Source organism: Mustela putorius, unplaced genomic scaffold, assembly GCF_011764305.1.
Source record: "Mustela putorius furo isolate JIRA1106 unplaced genomic scaffold, ASM1176430v1.1 tig00537240_pilon_pilon_pilon, whole genome shotgun sequence".
NCBI lineage: Eukaryota > Metazoa > Chordata > Mammalia > Carnivora > Mustelidae > Mustela > Mustela putorius.
Window position 1 is genome coordinate 1 of NW_025422379.1, and position 18,532 is coordinate 18,532.

Here is an 18,532-nt window from a genome sequence, read left to right on the forward strand (position 1 = left end):
CGACCTGAGCCAGAGGAAGCTGCTTAACTCATTGAGCCACCGAGGTACCCTAAAACCACCATTTAAAGTGGGCCTTTAAGATAAATTTATACATTAAAATATACTTTTTTGATACTGTAGAAATTAAAATAACTGTGAAATCATAGGTTCATTTAAAACCATCAAAAATGGGTGTTGGGGGCACAGTCTGTTGAGCATTTGACTCCAGGTTTTGGCTTAGGTCTTGATCTCAGGGTCATGGGATCAAACCCCATGTGGGGCTCCGCTCAGCACAAGTCTGCTTAGGATCTCTCTCTCTCTGCCCCTCCTGCTCATGCTCTCTCCTCTCAAAATAAAAAATCTTTAAAAATTTAAAAATAAGTAAAATTATCAACAGTGATGGCAATTGAGTGACTAAAGGCCCTAATATAGACCATTACTGTTTGTGATCTCAGAAGCCAGAAATATAAAGCTGGGAACCTGAAAAAAATTAGAAATTCAAATTATGAAGGCAATGAATAAGGATAATTTAAAAGAAGGAAGGATTTCTCTGTTCAGAAATATTAAAATTACTGTACTAATCTCGTAAAAAAAAAAAACCACTCAAAGTTTACTGGTTGTTTAGTTCCTATGGCTGCTGTGACTAATTACCCAAAGTGTGGTTAACGAATGACAAATGGTATTCTCTCACTGTTCTTCTGGAAGCTTCAGAGGGGGAGAATCTACTATATAACTGACCTTTTGGGTAGCGTACCCTGAGGATACCCCCTGTAGTTCTAGGAAGCGTGAGCCCCCTTCCTCCACCTTCAAAAGCTGCCACAGAACCTACTTCTCTCTTGTAAGTAACAGAATCACCTAACTGACCTCCCTACTTCTCATTGAGGACACCTTGCGATCCCATTAGAAGAGCCCACCCAGATCGACCCAGGAATAATCTCCCCAATCCTCAAGTTTCTTGAATCACATCTGCAAAGTCCCTTTTACGCCATGTAAGGTAACCAGTTCAGGTTCCAGGGATTCTTAGGACGTGGATGTCTTTGGGTCATTGCTCAGTCTACAATACCATTAGGTCCCCAACAAAAGGACATATTTTAGAATTCTCATCCCCTTCCTAGGCAGTTGTACTAAATTATTGCTTTCTTGATCAGCTTTGCTAAGCCTGTAGTAGTTATTTTCTATGGACCATTCAGTGGAGTGGTTGATCATCAATAATCTTTCCCAACTGAAAGTTTATCTAAAAGCGATCTCTGAGGGTGTCTGCAGCCCAAAGCTAGTGACACCAGGCGCTACAGTTCTGTGAAGAGCGTGCCTTTGCTTGTGAAGGGATAGGTTACAAAGTTCACCGATTCTTTCCATGACTAGTCATTTCAGATGGACATGGTTGTTGTGCTTGTGTTTGGGTCTTGTCTAATCAATGGATATGATAAGTGATGTAGATTTCAAACCAAAACACACTTCTCAAAATTATTCCTTAACTGCGGCAGGATAAATTTTTTAAAATTTTCTCTTCTTTAAAGAGTGACCTAATTATTTCTTGAGCAGGCCCCGCATAGTGGAAATAAGGTGGGCTTGGGAGTTATAGCTCTGGGCTTACTACTCACTGGGTTACTTTCCACCGTTATATATTCAATAGACTATCTACTTTATAAAAAGTGTGCAGTAATAGAGGATCGATTTACCATGTTTTCAGTATGGTCTTCACAGAATGAATTCGGATGTGATTGGCAAATAAAAGAATGTGAGAATAGTAATGATTCCAATAAGTCCTAAGTAACAGCCTATATTATAAATGTTGAAAATTTTAAATGGGTCCCCCTGTCGCTAAGTCTTAAAAAAAACGGCCACGGCATTGGTAAATGCTGAAAGTTACCATTCTGCTGTTTAAATTGTCATTGAACTGGCAAACTGCACACCAATCTCCCACGCCTCAGCATTTTGCTATTATGTCATTCCAGATGCTTATATTAAAAAAATTCTAGGCAAAGCGTCAAGATTAAGGCCCGGTTAGTGTGACTTAGATATCAGAACAATAACTTTAAGAATCCCTTTGATAGTGACGGAGAAGATAGAGGTATTTTTCTAGATCACAGAAGGTTTTTAGTAAGAAAATCCACCCACACACTAAGGTGTTAAAGAAAAATATATCCTTTCCCGTACAAAAATATTTGAAGTCGTTCTCCTGAGAAATGCCTGCCTACTTTATATATCATTCTTAAGGATGGGGTAAAGAAGATGCTGTTGCAAACCCCTCCTGCCAACAGAACACAGATCTCAAATCCGCAGCGATTGGTCACTAACATGCTCAGAAGCAGTCTACAGAGTTTCTCAGATCTCCATAGGATATGTCATTAAATCTTTCCTCTCGCCCTTGTGGTCTGACTTCTGGACAAAAAAAAGCATATGGTATAAAAAATTACTATATTTGGTAGTGAATACTAATGATCACTCAGGAGGCCCATCCTTCAGTTTTCTTTAGCCTTTAGCTATGCTAGTTGGTTATAAATGTGACATGATTTGATTGATTAATAATCTTTTTTGAATATGTGGGTTCAAAATTGACGGGTTAAATTTAAAGATGTATCTGGTAAAATCAGATGCCCACATATATGGAGATGATATATACATTTATTGTTGGTGTTATCCCATTAAACAGATGGTTAAAATGAAGGCAAGAAAAAAATTCAGGGACTGTCCAAAGCTAAGTCTTACAGAGGTGCTTGTTCCTCTTAAATCAGTGTAAAACTCTGGAAAAACAGATTCAACACAAAACCTACACACAAAAGAGATGTTAAGTGATATAAGGTTTAACACCTGTTGTTTCGTATATAGTGTGGAAAATTGAAGTGACGTCACATAAAACTACCAAAGCTTGTATATTCCACTCTCTATACAGATAAGGGTCTTCTAATCATTGTATGAAATGACAGAAAGAAAGTGTAAGGTTGAAATATGCAGAGATATTTCTATGAACTATACAAAAACAATCAATAATATTTTCTGCGTTACAATAAATTTGCAAGTCGTGTTTACATGTTAGACAGGGTTTAGTCTGTAATATTCAAAACCTGGCATGGTTAATAAAAAATAATTCCACAGAAAGAACTAAGAGAGGTTTTGGTTAAAGAATGTAATTTTACTTCATAAAAAAGCTTCTAAATTACGCTGGCTCAGTACTGTAAGAAATAGGATTGTGTCACATGGTAGGACAGTCATAGTTTCACTTCCGATGGCATAAGTCACTTGGCTAATTTGGCTAATAACATCAATAGTTAGTATACAAATTTTTATTTACCAAGGCCAAAAAAGATTCTCAGAAGTTGCATTATATTTGGATCAAATGTCACTGTAAAAACAAGAGAAGATAGTTTCCATAATATACACGGTTATTATCTAATGTATTCCATAATGAAAAAAACTCCATCATGAAAAATAGTATAAAATATGGATTTTGTATCAAAACTCTGTCAAAAAGTACAGTTCACATCAGAAGTTAATAGCACCGGGGAGTTAAAACGATTAATACAAAAACAATACATATTACAGATATTTCTTTGTTCTTCACTTACCATGATGCAAAACTGCAAGGATTTAACCTTTAAGGGTTAAAGAGTTTAATCAATGTCAATGTCTGATCTTCTGAAGGCGATAAAGAACAGTCTGTTCTAGCGATACCCAACAGAACATCACTTTGTCAAGCCACAAAGCGCCCAAAAGCTTGTCAAGTAAGTTACCAGAAACCTCTTTGTGTTTAGAACTCAGCTCCTTCCTGCTTGAACCTATTATTTGATATTTGACCACTTGGTTGCAAGACACTTGCTCTTTCTAGCTGAAAGGGTCACTGGGGCATCTTGTCAGCTCCCCGACATCTCGGCCTGACATACAATTTTACTTTGTGTGCTACAAGGCAGAAAATGCAGGGCAATGGCCTTGTTTTAAATTCTGTCAGCATCAAAGATGGGCGTCACTCTGGGGTCCTACCAACAACCAAAACAAAAAAGGAGTCTCTTTTGAAGGTCAAAACAGCCATTACCTTGAAGTTTTTCAGCTCGTACTATTTCGTATTACCTGCTCTCCTCGTGTGGGCACTGTCCTTAGGAAGGGCCTAACCATACCTCAGAAATCCTGCCGGCACGCTCGTGTTACTTCCTCATCAAATGCAGACTTGATAAAAGGATGAGTTTTCAGTGCCTGCAGGGACCGGATTCAGCAGTTAACTTAACTTGTTCAAATGGGCAAGTGGTATCATGTAGCTTTACAAGGAGCAACCTGACCTTCTCACATTGACCAGGAGTGACATTATTGTGCAGGAGGGAAAGCAGTCCCATCATTTCTGTTTTGCACAACCTGCTTAAAGTTTGCAACTAAATGCTTGTCTTCAGCCGAGCTGACAAGAGAGGAGAAGAGGGGGCTCAGTGAACCATGGCAGGGCTTGCCATGAAATGACAGGAATCATTTGGCATACATTTCAAATAGCTCTTTCAATCCTATTAAAGTATTGCGGTCCTGCTTTAAAATAGACAAGTATGAAACAACTTTGATAGATAGAGACTAAAATGGCTTATTGATTTTTTTAAGTCTGAAGGAAATTACCCAAAATGTGTCATTCTTTAACATTTAAAAAATATGTTACATAAAAATGAGCCACTGCGATAATAAATAAAACTTAGAAGGAAAAGAGTTGGTTATTTCATTATTCAAGGAGACTTAGGTACCTGCACACATCAAGATGTCACACGATTCTTAAAAACCCACTGCCACTTGTGCTGAAACAAAATTCAACTGATAAGAAAAATCCCCCTTCAAAACAATTTTAATTGTACTGTTAACTCTTCCTGCATTTTTTGTTTGTTTATCTCATAAAGTCATTATCCAATCTGAGTTGGTCGTTTGGCATTGGCAGACATAGTTGCTGAAGAGGAGTGAGATGAGTCAGAGGATTTATAAAATGTCTCCTTTAAGAAAGTGTAAGTTGTGTCCAGTTCAGCTTGCAAAGGCAAAAAATCCCCCACACCAACTGTGTCCGCAGGAAGAGCAGCTCTTGAAGGAATGGAGAGATTTGAATGGTCTCGTGATCCTACCTACAGTATAAAGAAGAAAAAACAAATAAACATAGAGTTGAAAGTGCAGAAACAGAATAAAAAACCAGGAACAGGGAAGTGAGGCCTAATAATCATTGTAGCACAAGATGGGGTGGAAATGTTATTTTTAATTCTGCCATTCTGCCAGTCTGCCAGTCTGTATGAAAATATGTAAATATTAAATTTTTTCCCAAGCATGTGTTCGAAGTCATGAACTCTGCTGGAGTTTGCCTAAACACTGAAACATTGTATAAAACTTTTATAAAGTTATTGCATCAAACAGTCAGTGCAATTGGGCCTTTTTGCCTCTACTTCCATAGGCAATCTCCAGAAACCAATGCCAGGAGTGTTTATTTCATTATGCTATATATAATATGTGCTCTGTAATATGAAAGATCCGACTGCTTAGAAAATGAACTGTGGGTATTTATGTTTTTAAAATCTATCAGCCTGTCTCATTTAATTGACAAATATGGCCCAAAGAAAAATAAGTCAATTCTAGTGACCTCTAGGAAATAGTGCAGTGAGAAATAAAATGCCAGGGAAATGAACTCTTTTGCCTTTTCCTTTGATAATAATGCCACTGCTCTGTTTCAATAAAAACTGTTCTATTAAAAGTATTTGGAAATCATGTATCAATATGTGGGATTGCAACATGGAAACTATTTGCCACATATTTTAAAACATTATTGGTTTCCAGAAACTACTAGAAGTCAAATCAAGAAAATCCACACATCCCTGATGTACTTGAAAACAGAATTAATATTTTGATGAAGCCTTCAGTAACACTGATAACCAGTAGTTAACCTTAACATGAACGAAGTCTTATCAGTAAAGCAAATAGGTATTGTTATTTTATGATATTTGTTGATAGTAAGTAACTATTGATCAATCGTAGGTCAGAATTTTCCAGATTTCCAGCAAATAAATGCTCTTGAGATAATAAGCCTAGCTATAGGTATCTCCATAGGTGTCTCCATTAAAAACCGCACTTTACATTTCAGAGTTTAAAAAAAAACCAAAACCCTCTTTTTGGTAGATTCTCTTACAGTTTTAGCAATAAAATTGCAAGAACTATAAGGATCTGCTTTATTATGTCACATTCTATAAAACCACTCCTACATGCAAAAATAAGAGGGAAGCCATCACTTTGCTTTAGGAAAATATTAGCAATGCAACTGTTGTATATGTTACTAATTTTTGTGGATTTTTTTTTAACTACAAATGGAGAAAAATCGATAGCTGCATCTAACACCTAGTTCAGCAATTTTCTTTGATCTCTGTTCTTTTGATTTCTTGATACTCCACTGCAAGCCTACAGCTGACGGAAATCATCCCTTTTCATGCTGAAGTTAAAAAAAAAAAAAAAAAAAACACCTAAAATGACCACTTGAATGACGTTACGAAGGAGAGGGGTTAGCTGATCCCGACGGAAGGAAAAAGACATCCCGAGATCAGGAGCTGACCCTGATTAGCAACGTTAATAAGGTTTCATTTGCAAAACTGGAATACTGGACCCTGAACAGAGGCATCTCATTCCATCTGAGACCACAGTTTCAAATTCTTGCACTTTTACAGCTCTTAGAATCATCTTTTCTCATTTTTTTTTCCTGTATGTCCGAATGGGCAGCATCATACCTGGTTGATATTGCCACTATGAGGACTTTATTGCCGTCTACTAACTTCTCCTTCTGTCAGACCTGAGGGAAAAGGGGAGATCCAGAAAGGCAGGAGATGGTAGGGCCTGATTTTCTTCTTAATCAAACTGAGCCACAGTATTCTTTATTATGATATAAGAAAACCATCAGGCGAGGCTTCAAAAGTTTGTTTGTTATGTCTTTATATCGCAAGTCTGGTCAAAGAAAACTATACATGAGAAGAGAGAAGTGTGCAAAAGTGGACCAAGGTAGGTCAGGGAGTCTCAGAGGGTATTTTGTTCTGATGCCTTCAACCAGAGCAACAGAATCGCGCCACACGGACCAGTCATCCCTATTGGCAATATTAAAGGTATACGTGATTTACTCCAATCTGTATTCTGTTCCTGTAAGTTTCCTTTCTTGTTCTCATGATTCCATCAACCCAGCACATTATACATTAGGGAGACTGTCCTTTAGGGAAGGCCTCTAACTCATTTCTCATTAGTATTCAATGGATCTTGGTACTTTATAGGAGGGGAGTTCTTTTTTTGCTCATTTCTCCTTAATATTCGATGGATCTTGGTACTCTATGGTGGGGGGTCCTCTTTTGCCCTGTCTCATCTTAACTTTTTAATATGTCTATTTTTCTACCAGGTTGACCAAAAGCATCTTTTCATCTAATCTAACATTTTTTTTTTAACTACATCATCTTGAAATGGGATGTTGGGTATTTCCCTAGTATTTCAAATCAGACTCACTTTTTGCATGTTAGCTTCTGAACTTTTATGTCTTAACAATGGAATATAACTTTTAAAAAAGAGATTTTTTTTAAAGATTTGCACTCCCAAAAGGTATGCCCTCCACCAAGTGAACAGATTGACTTTTGTGTAAATAAAAACACATTTTTTTTTTTTTGGTAGGGTAATTTGCTATACTCCATACATTCCTAGAAAATAGGGGGTTTTTTCCCCCATGAAATGGGTGGGGGGGGGATCTGATTTTTAAGTCACTTAATAGCTTGTAAACAAGACAGCAAAAATTCTGGTGAAATCTTGATTTGAGAATGTGATGCTAAAAAAAAACAAGGAGGGGAGGGGGGTTAAGGGATAGGGTGATGGACATTCGGGGAAGGGTATGTGTTATAATGTGCACTGGGTATTATGTAAGACTGATGAATCAGAGCTGCACACCTGAAACAAGTAACACATTATATGCTTAAAAAAAAATTCACCAAGAAAAAGTAAATATGAACTTTTTTCTTGTTACAAATAGTATCCAGAAATATATCATAACACTTTTAATATAACACAGACAGCAAAAGACAGTTAAATAACTTTTTTATCAGAGACCATTAAAAGTTAATATTCACCGCCTGATCTTATATTTTAAATCCGTAAAGTCCATGGTCATTTGAATTACTTTTTAAACTGCTGAGGTGTTCTGATACTCTCTCATGTAAATCTAAATTTAAGCAATTTTTCAAAAAGAGATTAGTTACCTGAAATAAAAGCTAGGTGTCAGGTGAATCTTTATGGAAGCACTTTTATTTACTCAATAAGCTGTAAATGATTCTATTTGAACTGTTACAGTCCATCAGCTAAATACATATTCACAATACAGAATGTGTTCACTACATTTCTGCATTTTAAATTTTTTATGAAATACAATAATTGGACATGTCTAATAGCTATTTTTCAAGGCTTTAATACCTTAGTCTTCCAAGAGTGTTTTCCCAACAAAAAAAAGTAAATAAAGCATTAGTCTAATAATACAATAATCACTAGATAAGTTGTCTATAAATGAAAGCCAGCCATCTTGCAGACCAAGGCTCCCAAAACAATAACACCAAACTATTTGTCTCCAATGTGGCACATACGATCAAGTTAAGTCTTCTGGAATCTAGTATTCTGAAAAGTGCACGGTAGTGTGATTTAGTAAGCTGCATGCTTGGGTTTCTGCCAGGCACATCATAGGAGCTGGACTGGAGAGCCAAAGACCACGGTTTTCCCTCCCATTTCTGTTGCAGTCTAGCTGGGCCATTGCCGGCATGGGAATTAGTCCATCCACATATCACATCCCCTTACCTATAAAATAAGGAGCTACACACCCTTTACAGCTCTGAAGTTCTACAGATCCACCAAATTCCATGTATGATGGCATATGACATAATCTTAACACCCAAATTTTTGTGAACAATGTTAACCCACAAATCAGTTTTCCAAATACAGTAGTTCAAATTTTGAGGGGGACAAAGAGAGGAGGAATGCACATTGCACATGGTTCTCTAAAAGGTTGCACAGAGGGATGCCTGGGGGGCTCAGTTGGTTAAGTGGCTGCCTCGTGCTCAGGTCAAGATTCCAGGGTCCTGGGATCAAACCCCACCATGGGGTTCCCTGCTCACTGGAAAGCCTGCTTCTCCCCTGTCCCTCCCCCGACCTTCATGCTCTCTCTCTCACAAATAAATAAAATCTTTTTTTTAAGTGCACAGATAACAAAATTAGCCACAGTTTAGATGATGTGGCTTCATTCAGTTAAATTCTGTAGTACCTTTTTTATGTCTTTGACGCCCATGATGATGTTGGAAGTTCTGTAAACTATTGACCGGTCTCAAGTAGGTTGTGCAAAGACACATAAACTGATGGAGAAATCCAAGTACCCCACCAGAGGGCCTTCCAGTGAGGCTCTCGCCATTACTACTCTATCTACTACAGCGTTCTTACCACTGGAGACTCTGAATGCAATATCACAGAGTATTCCACCTTCCACAGACTTCATGTTAGTTAACCAAATTCTACCCATCTTCCAGTTCCACCATGCTGGTGTCATGGAACATTGAAGTCTGCACGAAGTTGGCAATAATGGCAATAATCATATATATAGTTTTCTCTTGTGGAATGATCTATTATATACTTGAAATATATATTAATATATATATATGTATTTGTATGTGTATATGCATATATATATATACACACACAGGCACATATAACTATATTATACTATATTATATACTACTATATACTATATACTACTACTATACTATAACATGAACTTGACCAATATTTGTGTGTGTATTATATGTACTTGCTACGTGCATACATTATATATACACACACAGGTACATATATATGCATGTGTACATATAAACATACACATACACCTGCTATCACATCATTAAATATTTATTCCTTGTAGCTACCAATCCAAACCTACCAGTGCCAAACCTGTAGGGATATTTCATGCATTCTTTTCCCTGTAAGTCAAGAAATCTTCCTGCAGACCAGTTTGGCTCTTTAGCTCATTCTCATCAAGATACGTGGGATACGTGAGTCAGGGGAGTATTGTAAAGGAGTTTCTAGATAGGGAACAACTTAAGAGGCCTTGAACTGAGAGTTTAAGAAGGAAGGGCAACCAGAGAAATAGAAGCAAACAGAAAAGAGAGATGGCAGATGTTAATAGCATACTTGATTCACGTTGCAACAGTTTTGTCCTCAAGTAGACATTCAACAATGGTTCAAGAGCCGGAGCTCTAAAGGCGATCTATCTGGGTCAAGTTTGGCCTTGACTGCTTGGTTAATGCAGCAGAGTGACTGGAAGAGCAGCCTTGAGTCTTTGTGGTGCCTCAAAGCACGTCCTTGGCTATGGGCCCATAGGGCTCTTTGTTCCCCTTGTCCAGCTTTGTCTACCATTTCCTCCCTCGTACTCTGCAATCCTGTCAGATGGAACTTGTGAGCCCCTTATACACCTTTAATATCTATTATTTCATTTAATCCTTATAACAATCCTAGGAGGGATTATTCTTCTATATTATTCCCCACACTTCACACCCACCTTCTACCTGTCCACTGCGGAGTATCCTTCTGTACTTTGTGAGATGAGGGGCTCCCACCACCTTTCAGACTCTGCTCAACGTTTCCTTCTTTGTGAGGCTGTTCCAGATCCCCGCCCGCCTTTCCCTAACACCCAGTCACACTTCTACATTCCCTCATGAGTGTCTAGTTTTCTATTTTTACTTATTTGTATGCATTTACAGCTCCCCTACAAAATTATGAGTACCAGGGGCAATGGAATCAGGACTTTGCATTCCTAGCACTTAGCAGTGTATCAGGGGCTAAATAAGATTTCTGATGATGAACAAACAGCTCACATGGTGTTGGTCTCCTATGGCTAATTGGTCATTTCATGTATATACAGATTCTGTCCCCCCATTCAAAGCAGCACAGTATACTGGGAAAGGATATGAACTCTGAAGTCAGAGAGACCTTGGGCTCCATACCTGATCCTGCCACGTATGAACTGTGAGACCTCTGACAAGTTACTGAGCCTGTGTCAGTCTGCATCCTTAACTGTGAAGGAGGAAGAATAATCCCTCCTAAGGTTTGTTACAAGGATTTAAAACGAAAAAAATAGATATAAAAGGTAAGTATTCCCTTCTTCCCCTTTCCCTCAACTCTTCTCAGATGACAATAAATTCCAATTTATAATTTATAATTATAGCTAACATGTACGAGCATATATGTCAGGCACTGTGCTAGACATTATCTTGATTCTCACAACAACTCAAAGAGAAAGTACTACTGTCACCCTCATTTTGCAGTTGAAGGACCGGGGCTCAGAGAGTACAGTAAATTGCTTCATGTTGCACAGTGGGACATGGTAGACAAAGGTGTGACTCTTGGTCCATCTGATTCTTCTTCAGATGGCTTGACCACTACCTTATCATGCTGCCCAAAGAAGACTGGCTCGGGCTTAATTTATATCCAAAACTGTTCCATAAAGAGAGCAGTGGTTCAACAAATCTCTGTGAAGCTGAGAAATAAAAGTACATAGATTATACTAGAGGATAAAAATAAATGTTTATATTTTTGATAACATATTTTATTATAGTCCCACATTTGACTATCAATGGTACTGGAGTAAATAAATAGATTTTGCAGCATTTACATAAAATAAACGTTCTAGTCCTTCACCAAAGGAGCTTGTATATTGCTATATTCAGAGATAAAAGTCAGCACTGAAGTTTTAAGTGATGCTCGAACATTTAAACTTTAATTTTAAATTACTTTAAAGATGTCTTGTGCCTGACAAGATAACAATTCCCATTTTCTTCTGTGGATGTTTTGATTTCCTGACATGACTGAGGTTGGAAAAACAGTAGAAGAATTTTCCCGAATAACTTTGGTTCTATCTTCTTCTATTTTCTTTCCCAACCCTGTGCTCCTCGCCAGCTCCCGCCCTGGTAATTCTGATACACCTGCCAGGAGCAAGGTCAGAAATGGTCAAGAAATGCAAAGGTGACCATTTCTTCCTCTGTGTCTTAGAAACACATAGTTGCAAAAAATTCAAAGGGAATTTGAAACATAAAAATGTGTCCACACACTCAGGGATATATGAAGGTACAAAAACTGAATAAATATAAACTTGGGCAAACTATTTAGAAAAAAAATGTCACTGGAAAACTGAAATGAAAAGATGATAAAAGTAGCATAACACACATGACAGCCATAAGATTGACTTGCTTTTTTTTTTTTTTTAAGATTTTATTTATTTGACAGAGAAAGAGAACAAGTGGGGGAGGCAGCAGAGGGAGAGGGAGAACCAGACTCCCAGCCGAGCAGGGAACCCAGTGCGGGGCTCAATCCCAGGACCCTGGGATCGTGACCTGAGCTGAAGGCAGACGCTTAATGATCCAGCCACTCAGGTGCCTCTAGAGTGACTTTCTTAACTGACAATAGACTCATGCTATTAAAGAAAAAAGAAAATCAAATTAGAAAAGAGGCTAAGGGTAGTCTAATATTAAGAAAAACAGTGTGGATGGGGCACCTGGGTGGCTGAGTAGGTTAAAGCCTCTGCCTTCGGCTCAGGTCATGATCCCAGGGGCCTGGGATTGAGCCCCGCATCGGGCTCTCTCCTCAGCAAGGAGCCTGCTTCCTCCTCTCTCTCTGCCTGCCTCTCTGCCTACTTGTGATCTCTGTCTGTCCAATAAATAAATAAAATATTTTTTTTTAAAAAGGGGAAAAGAAAAAGTGTGGAGATTCCTAAAAAAATTAAAAATAGAGCTACCCTACTACAACCCTGCAATTGTACTACTGGGTATTTACCCCAAAGATACAGATGTAGTGAAAAGAAGGGCCACATGCACCCCAATGTTCATAGCAGCAATGGCCACAATCACCAAACTATGGAAAGAGACAGGATGCCCTTCAACAGATGAATGGATAAAGAATATATGGTCCATATATACAATGGAATATTACACAGCCATCAGAAAGGATGAATATCCAACTTTTGTATCAACATGGATGGGAATGGAGATTATGCTGAGTGAAATAAGTCAAGCAGAGAAAGTCAATTATCATATGGTTTCACTTACTTGTGGAGCATAAGGAATAACATGGAGGACATTGGGAGATGGGAGAGGAAAAGTGAATTGGGGTAAATCAGAGGGGGAGACAAAGCATGAGAGACTGTGGACTCTGAGAAACCAACTGAGGGTTTTGGAGGGGCGAGGGGTCGGGGGAAGGGTGAGTCTGGTAGTGGGTATTAAGGAGGGCACGTATTGCATGGAGCATTGGGTTTGGTGCATAAACAATCAACCTTGGAACACTGAAAAAATAAAATTAAATTAAGATGCTAAAAAATAAATTAATTTTTAAAAAAGATTGGGTTTAGCTGTAACAGAAAACTCAAAATGTCAGTGGTTTAAACAAGATAGTTTATTTCTCTCTGATACGACTGTTTGAAGCTATCAGGAATTCCAACAAAAGAACAAAAACCAAGAAAAAAAAAAAAGAAGAAGAAATGAAAAGAAAGAAAGAAAAACAAAAAGGAACACAAACTGCCTCTATCTTGGGTTCCATAGCCTCGGTATATGCCTTCAACCTCAGGGCCCAAAATAATTGCTTAAGTTTTAGCCATTTGTCTGCATTCCAGACGGAAGAGAGACAAGAAGGAAGCACAATTTATATTTAAAGACACTTCCTAAAATCACAAACACTTTTGCTTACATCCCATTGGTCAGAAGTTGAGCTACATGTCTAATGAAACTTCAGGGATGTCAAAATTGTAACATCCCCCACCACCCCAAGTGGACCAGGTAATATTCAGAGGTTTTATTACTAAGAAACAATGGGAAAACAGGTATCAGGAAACCCTGGCAGTCTCTGCCTCAGATGTAAATTGGCCTTTTGGTTGGAAAGGGAGGAATACAATAACCAATAAACATGAAAAAGTGCTAAGCCTCATTCATAATTTTAAAAAATGCAACACAAGGGGCGCCTAGATGGCTCAATCGGTTAAGCGTCTGACTCTTATGTCGGCTCAGGTCATGATCTCAGGGTCCTGGGATCAAGCCCCAGGTCGGGCTCCACACTCAGAATGGAGTCCGACTGAGATTGCCTTCTCTCTCTCTGCTCCTTCCCCCCAGCTGGTACAGGCTCTTCCTCATGCACTCTCTCTCTTTCTCTCTCTTAAATAAACAAATAAAAGAGAGAGATACAATACAAAACATACCAATGAAGACAACCCTTCACCTATAAGATAGGCAAAAATATAGATGTCTGATGATACCCACTGCTGGGAGACAAGCTCAGACCACGTAGGCAGGGATGCAAGCTGGTACAACCTATCTGGAAGACAGAATTTTAATTGTACTTGACCACTGATCCAGCAATTCCACTGCCAGGCATTTCTTCTTAGGCCACACTCACAAAAGTTCACCACGGTGAACAGAGAGATGTGTTCACTGAAGCATTTTTGTTTTGTTAAAGAAAAAGAGTTTTTAAGTGAAACTAAAGGACCCCTCCAACCAAGTGCCATTCAAGTGAAATGACACATAGAATATAACCATCCAAAAAAAAAAAAAAAAAATTAAGGTGTATATGTAAATACTAATATATAAGTGGAAAAAAAAGGTTTGAAATTATATGTGTGTGGATAGAGAGAACCCACTTATATTTTAAAAATAAACAGAAGACACAGGCATACATATACTTATTTTTCTTTCTGAAAAAGGAATCACAAGAAAGCGTTCATTATCTTTGGAGTGTGGATGGTGGGGGGGAGTTTTGAAAGTTCAAAATTTTCTTTCCCTGGTTTTTATCTATAAAACTATTTGAACCAGGGCATCTGGATGTCTCGGTAGGGTTAAGTGTCTGCCTTCAGCTCAGGTCATGCTCCTGGGATCCTGAGATTGAGTCCTGTGTCGGGATCCCTGCTCAGTGTGGAGTCTGCTTCTCCCTCTCCCTCTGCCCCTCCTCCCTGCTCGTGCTCTCTCTCTCTCTCTTGCTCTCTGTAAATAAAATATTTTTTTTAAAAAAACTATTTGAACTATGAACAAAGGTTATGAAACTGGCAGTTTGCAAAAGTAAAACTACAGTTGATTAACAAATAAATGATAACCTCCAATAGTCATCAAAAATGGAAAGTAAAAAGGTATTTATTTGTTGCCAATCAAAACTGCATTTTAAATAATTCTGATACTAGATTTAAGTGAAGGTGTTATGAAACAGGCATTTATAAGTTGGTAGTGATGTAGAAATTGATAGAACCACTTGGACTATAATTTGGCAGCTGCCTTAAATGGATAATACTATTTGATCTGACAATTCCATTTATGTCTAGGTTCCTTATATCAATACTAACAGAAAAAATTGGAAATAATCGCAAATGCAACAACAGAAGTATCTTTAAGTAAGCTATAGCCACTTGGCGGAATATTATACAGCCATAAAACTTATGGTTATGGGGGCACCTGGGTGGCTCAGTGGGTTAAGCCGCTGCCTTCAGCTCAGGTCATGATCCCAGGGTCCTGGGATCAAGTCCCACATCGGGCTCTCTGCTCAGCAGGGAGCCTGCTTCCTCCTCTCTCTCTGCTTGCCTCTCTGCCTACATGTAATCTCTCTGTCAAATAAATATATAAAATCTTAAAAAAAAAAAAAAAAAAAAAACAAAAACTTGTGGTTATGAACTTATGGATAACATGGACACACGCTTAGGTTTGACTAGGGGTCAGAAAACTTTTTCCGTAAAAGGTCAAATAATAATTCATGCTTTGCAGACCATACGTTCTCTATCATTACTACTAAATCCTGTCATTATCACTGCAAAGCAGCCATAGATAATATGAAAATGAATTAGTATCCCATGTTCTATAAAACTTAATTCCTGAGCACTTAAATTTGGATCTCACATAATTTTCACATCACGAAATAGCCTTCTTTCTCTTTTTTTTCCAACCATTTAAAAATGTGAAAACAATTCCTAGCTTGCAGGCTATACGAAAAAACAGGCAGCAGGCGGGTTTGGTCCACAGGCCTCAGACATTGCCAACCTCTGAGCTAGACCATCTATGTGAAAAGGTTATACACGAAATCACATAGGATAACTTGCTCTGAGTTAGTGGAATTGTTGGCATTTTCCCCCCAAAAACTTCTGCATTTTCCAAATTACCTACAACAAGCATGCCTTGCTTTTATGACCAAAACCTTTTTATAAAAAAGACTAATTTTATGTATACTGAAACCCATATTCTAGTACAGTTATGACTCTGAAATGTGCAGTCGAAATGAAAATGTAATTGGCTAAAGGCCTCAGAGGGTAGGTCTTTAGACAAGTGGTTTGCAAGTTTCGAAAAGGTCTTAACTTCTTGGAGGCCACTTTCCTATTTTTCACCTTCTTCCATATCTAACCCACAGCCACAATCTCAAGTGGAGCAAATACAAATAATTATATGGAGTGACTTGTCTCTCGACCCTGCACAAAAGCCACTCCTTATGTAGAGTGGCTACTTACAACTTGTGCGCCTTCGTTTTATTCCAAATAGCACTTCCAGCTGCCAAATTACAACTTCTGTGGTCAGAATGTACACATGTCACACTCTATCTGGGAACCATTAGGCAGAAGTGTTCTGACCACTTTTTCATTACTCAAGAATTTCCTCTTAAATTGCTACACCTTTTTGATTCACTGTCAAAAATTTAATAATAACCTGAAAGCTATAAATTTAGACCTTTTTAGCAGTATGTTTTTTCCCTGGGTGGAATTATGACCATGCACTTGGGTAAAGAGGAGAAGGGAAGAACTGTCTAAAATTTAAAGTTGTTTGAAAGAGATGACTTTCCTAAGTCTTAGTGACATTGTACCTGTCGATCACTCAACAAAATCAGCAATAAACTCACATTTGGAAATTGGAAACTCATTTTTTCCCATGCCCCCCACACACACACTGCTGTTTTAAGTTACATTCCCTCATTCTACTCTATCACACCCAAAATTTCTAGCAGTTCTTCACAGAATGCCACGAACAGTCTTTATTCCCTTTGACTGCTGCTACAGCTGGGTCTTTCTGGAGTGGCTGGTTACCTTCAATTATCTTCAGCTAAAAAAAGAACATGGTCTCTCTATCGCCCAGTGAGAGAGAGACCCTTCAAGATGGAAGACAAATCACATGATCTGAGGTCCACATCTGCGGAATGCCTTCACATCACAGCAAGCACTGGGGAGTATGTTCCAAAACAAATCACTTAGCTGGCAATGACATTTCCTTTACATGATAGGCAGGAATGTTCTTTCTCATAGAAGCGGGCCATTTCCCAAAGTCTCAAACCAAACCCATATCTCTAGGGAGAACATCCCATAGAACTGTGAGAATAACACAGCGACCACAAAAATTCCAAAATAATACACCTACAGATTACATTTCAGGAATCCATTCCCTACATTATCAATTCCATATGATGGGTTTTCCCCATGTTTGCATAATGCATAAAACATATCTAAACCCACATCCACCGTCAGGATCCTAAAAATCAGCAATATTCATTAATTCTTTTGAGAAATAACCTATTGAGTGCCTACAAGGTGCCAGATGTTGTCTAGGTCCTGGGAAAGAGTGGTGAACTACACCCACAAAAACTGTGTCCTCAGGGGAGCTCTCACTGTCCTTAACTGATCGGACTCTGGGGCCAGTTCTCCTTCAATAATAATTTGCTGAAATACTACATAACCACGCAGCTGCTATTTCTCGTAGTGTTAAGTTTTGATGTCCGGGGTACTGGGTGTTTACCAGCTTCATTGTTCTGTGGATATAGACAAGGTTCCAGGAATGAGTTACATTTCCCTGGGTCTTCCCCGACTTGCTCACCCAAGACCTCAAATGCCCCACACAGTCCCCGCCAAGAGTTGTCGGGTCTCTCCCCCGGCTGCTGCCTCCAGTGAACCAGCTGTGTCATATGGGTGATGTCTCTACACAGAACTGGCCATATACGCCCCCCACCCACATCACTTGAAAACCGTGACAAGTCTGATGAACCCAGTGTCTCACCGTGTCTGTCATAAAACATTCCCTTCCGTTTCCACCCAGAGGGCCTTTTTCTAAGAGTCCAGATGCCAGGCCCTAGGCCTGGGGGGAGGCTAGGCACTAGGCAGGTCTCTCCACCTCCCAGCTCCTCCTCTGGGCACCTGCCCACAGAATCTCCACTCGTCCTTCACCAGTCACCAAAACCCCATTCAAATGAGCTTCCTCAGAGCCCGCACGCCGATTTTCAGAAAAGCCTGGCCTGCATTTGAAATGCAGTTTGGGCTCAGGGTAGGATGTTCACAAGATGATATTTCAACACAGGCTTTCAAGCTGTTATATATATATATATATATATATATATATATATTATATATGTACATATATATATATGTACATATATTTTTTTTAGTTATTTAAGAAGGTGTCTCTTCATTTTCTCTAACTTAAATGCACTTTTAATATTTGTATACAAGTTACCTCTTTGGTCTCTCTATTGCCTCCTTCATCTCTTCTTTATTTGATTATTATTTGAGAGTATT

General features: G+C 38.6%; 1 protein-coding gene across 1 annotated transcript in view; it reads right to left on the reverse strand.

The window, feature by feature from the left end:
* Positions 1-4,602: 4,602 nt before the first annotated feature.
* Positions 4,603-18,532, reverse strand: part of LOC123390134 (coiled-coil domain-containing protein 171-like) — a 47,466-nt gene continuing 33,536 nt past the window's right edge. Inside the window, exon 2 of the mRNA XM_045073487.1 lies at positions 4,603-5,057. Coding sequence (XP_044929422.1) covers positions 4,845-5,057 — 213 coding nt within the window. The 3' untranslated portion in view covers positions 4,603-4,844. The remainder of the gene's footprint in view (positions 5,058-18,532) is intronic.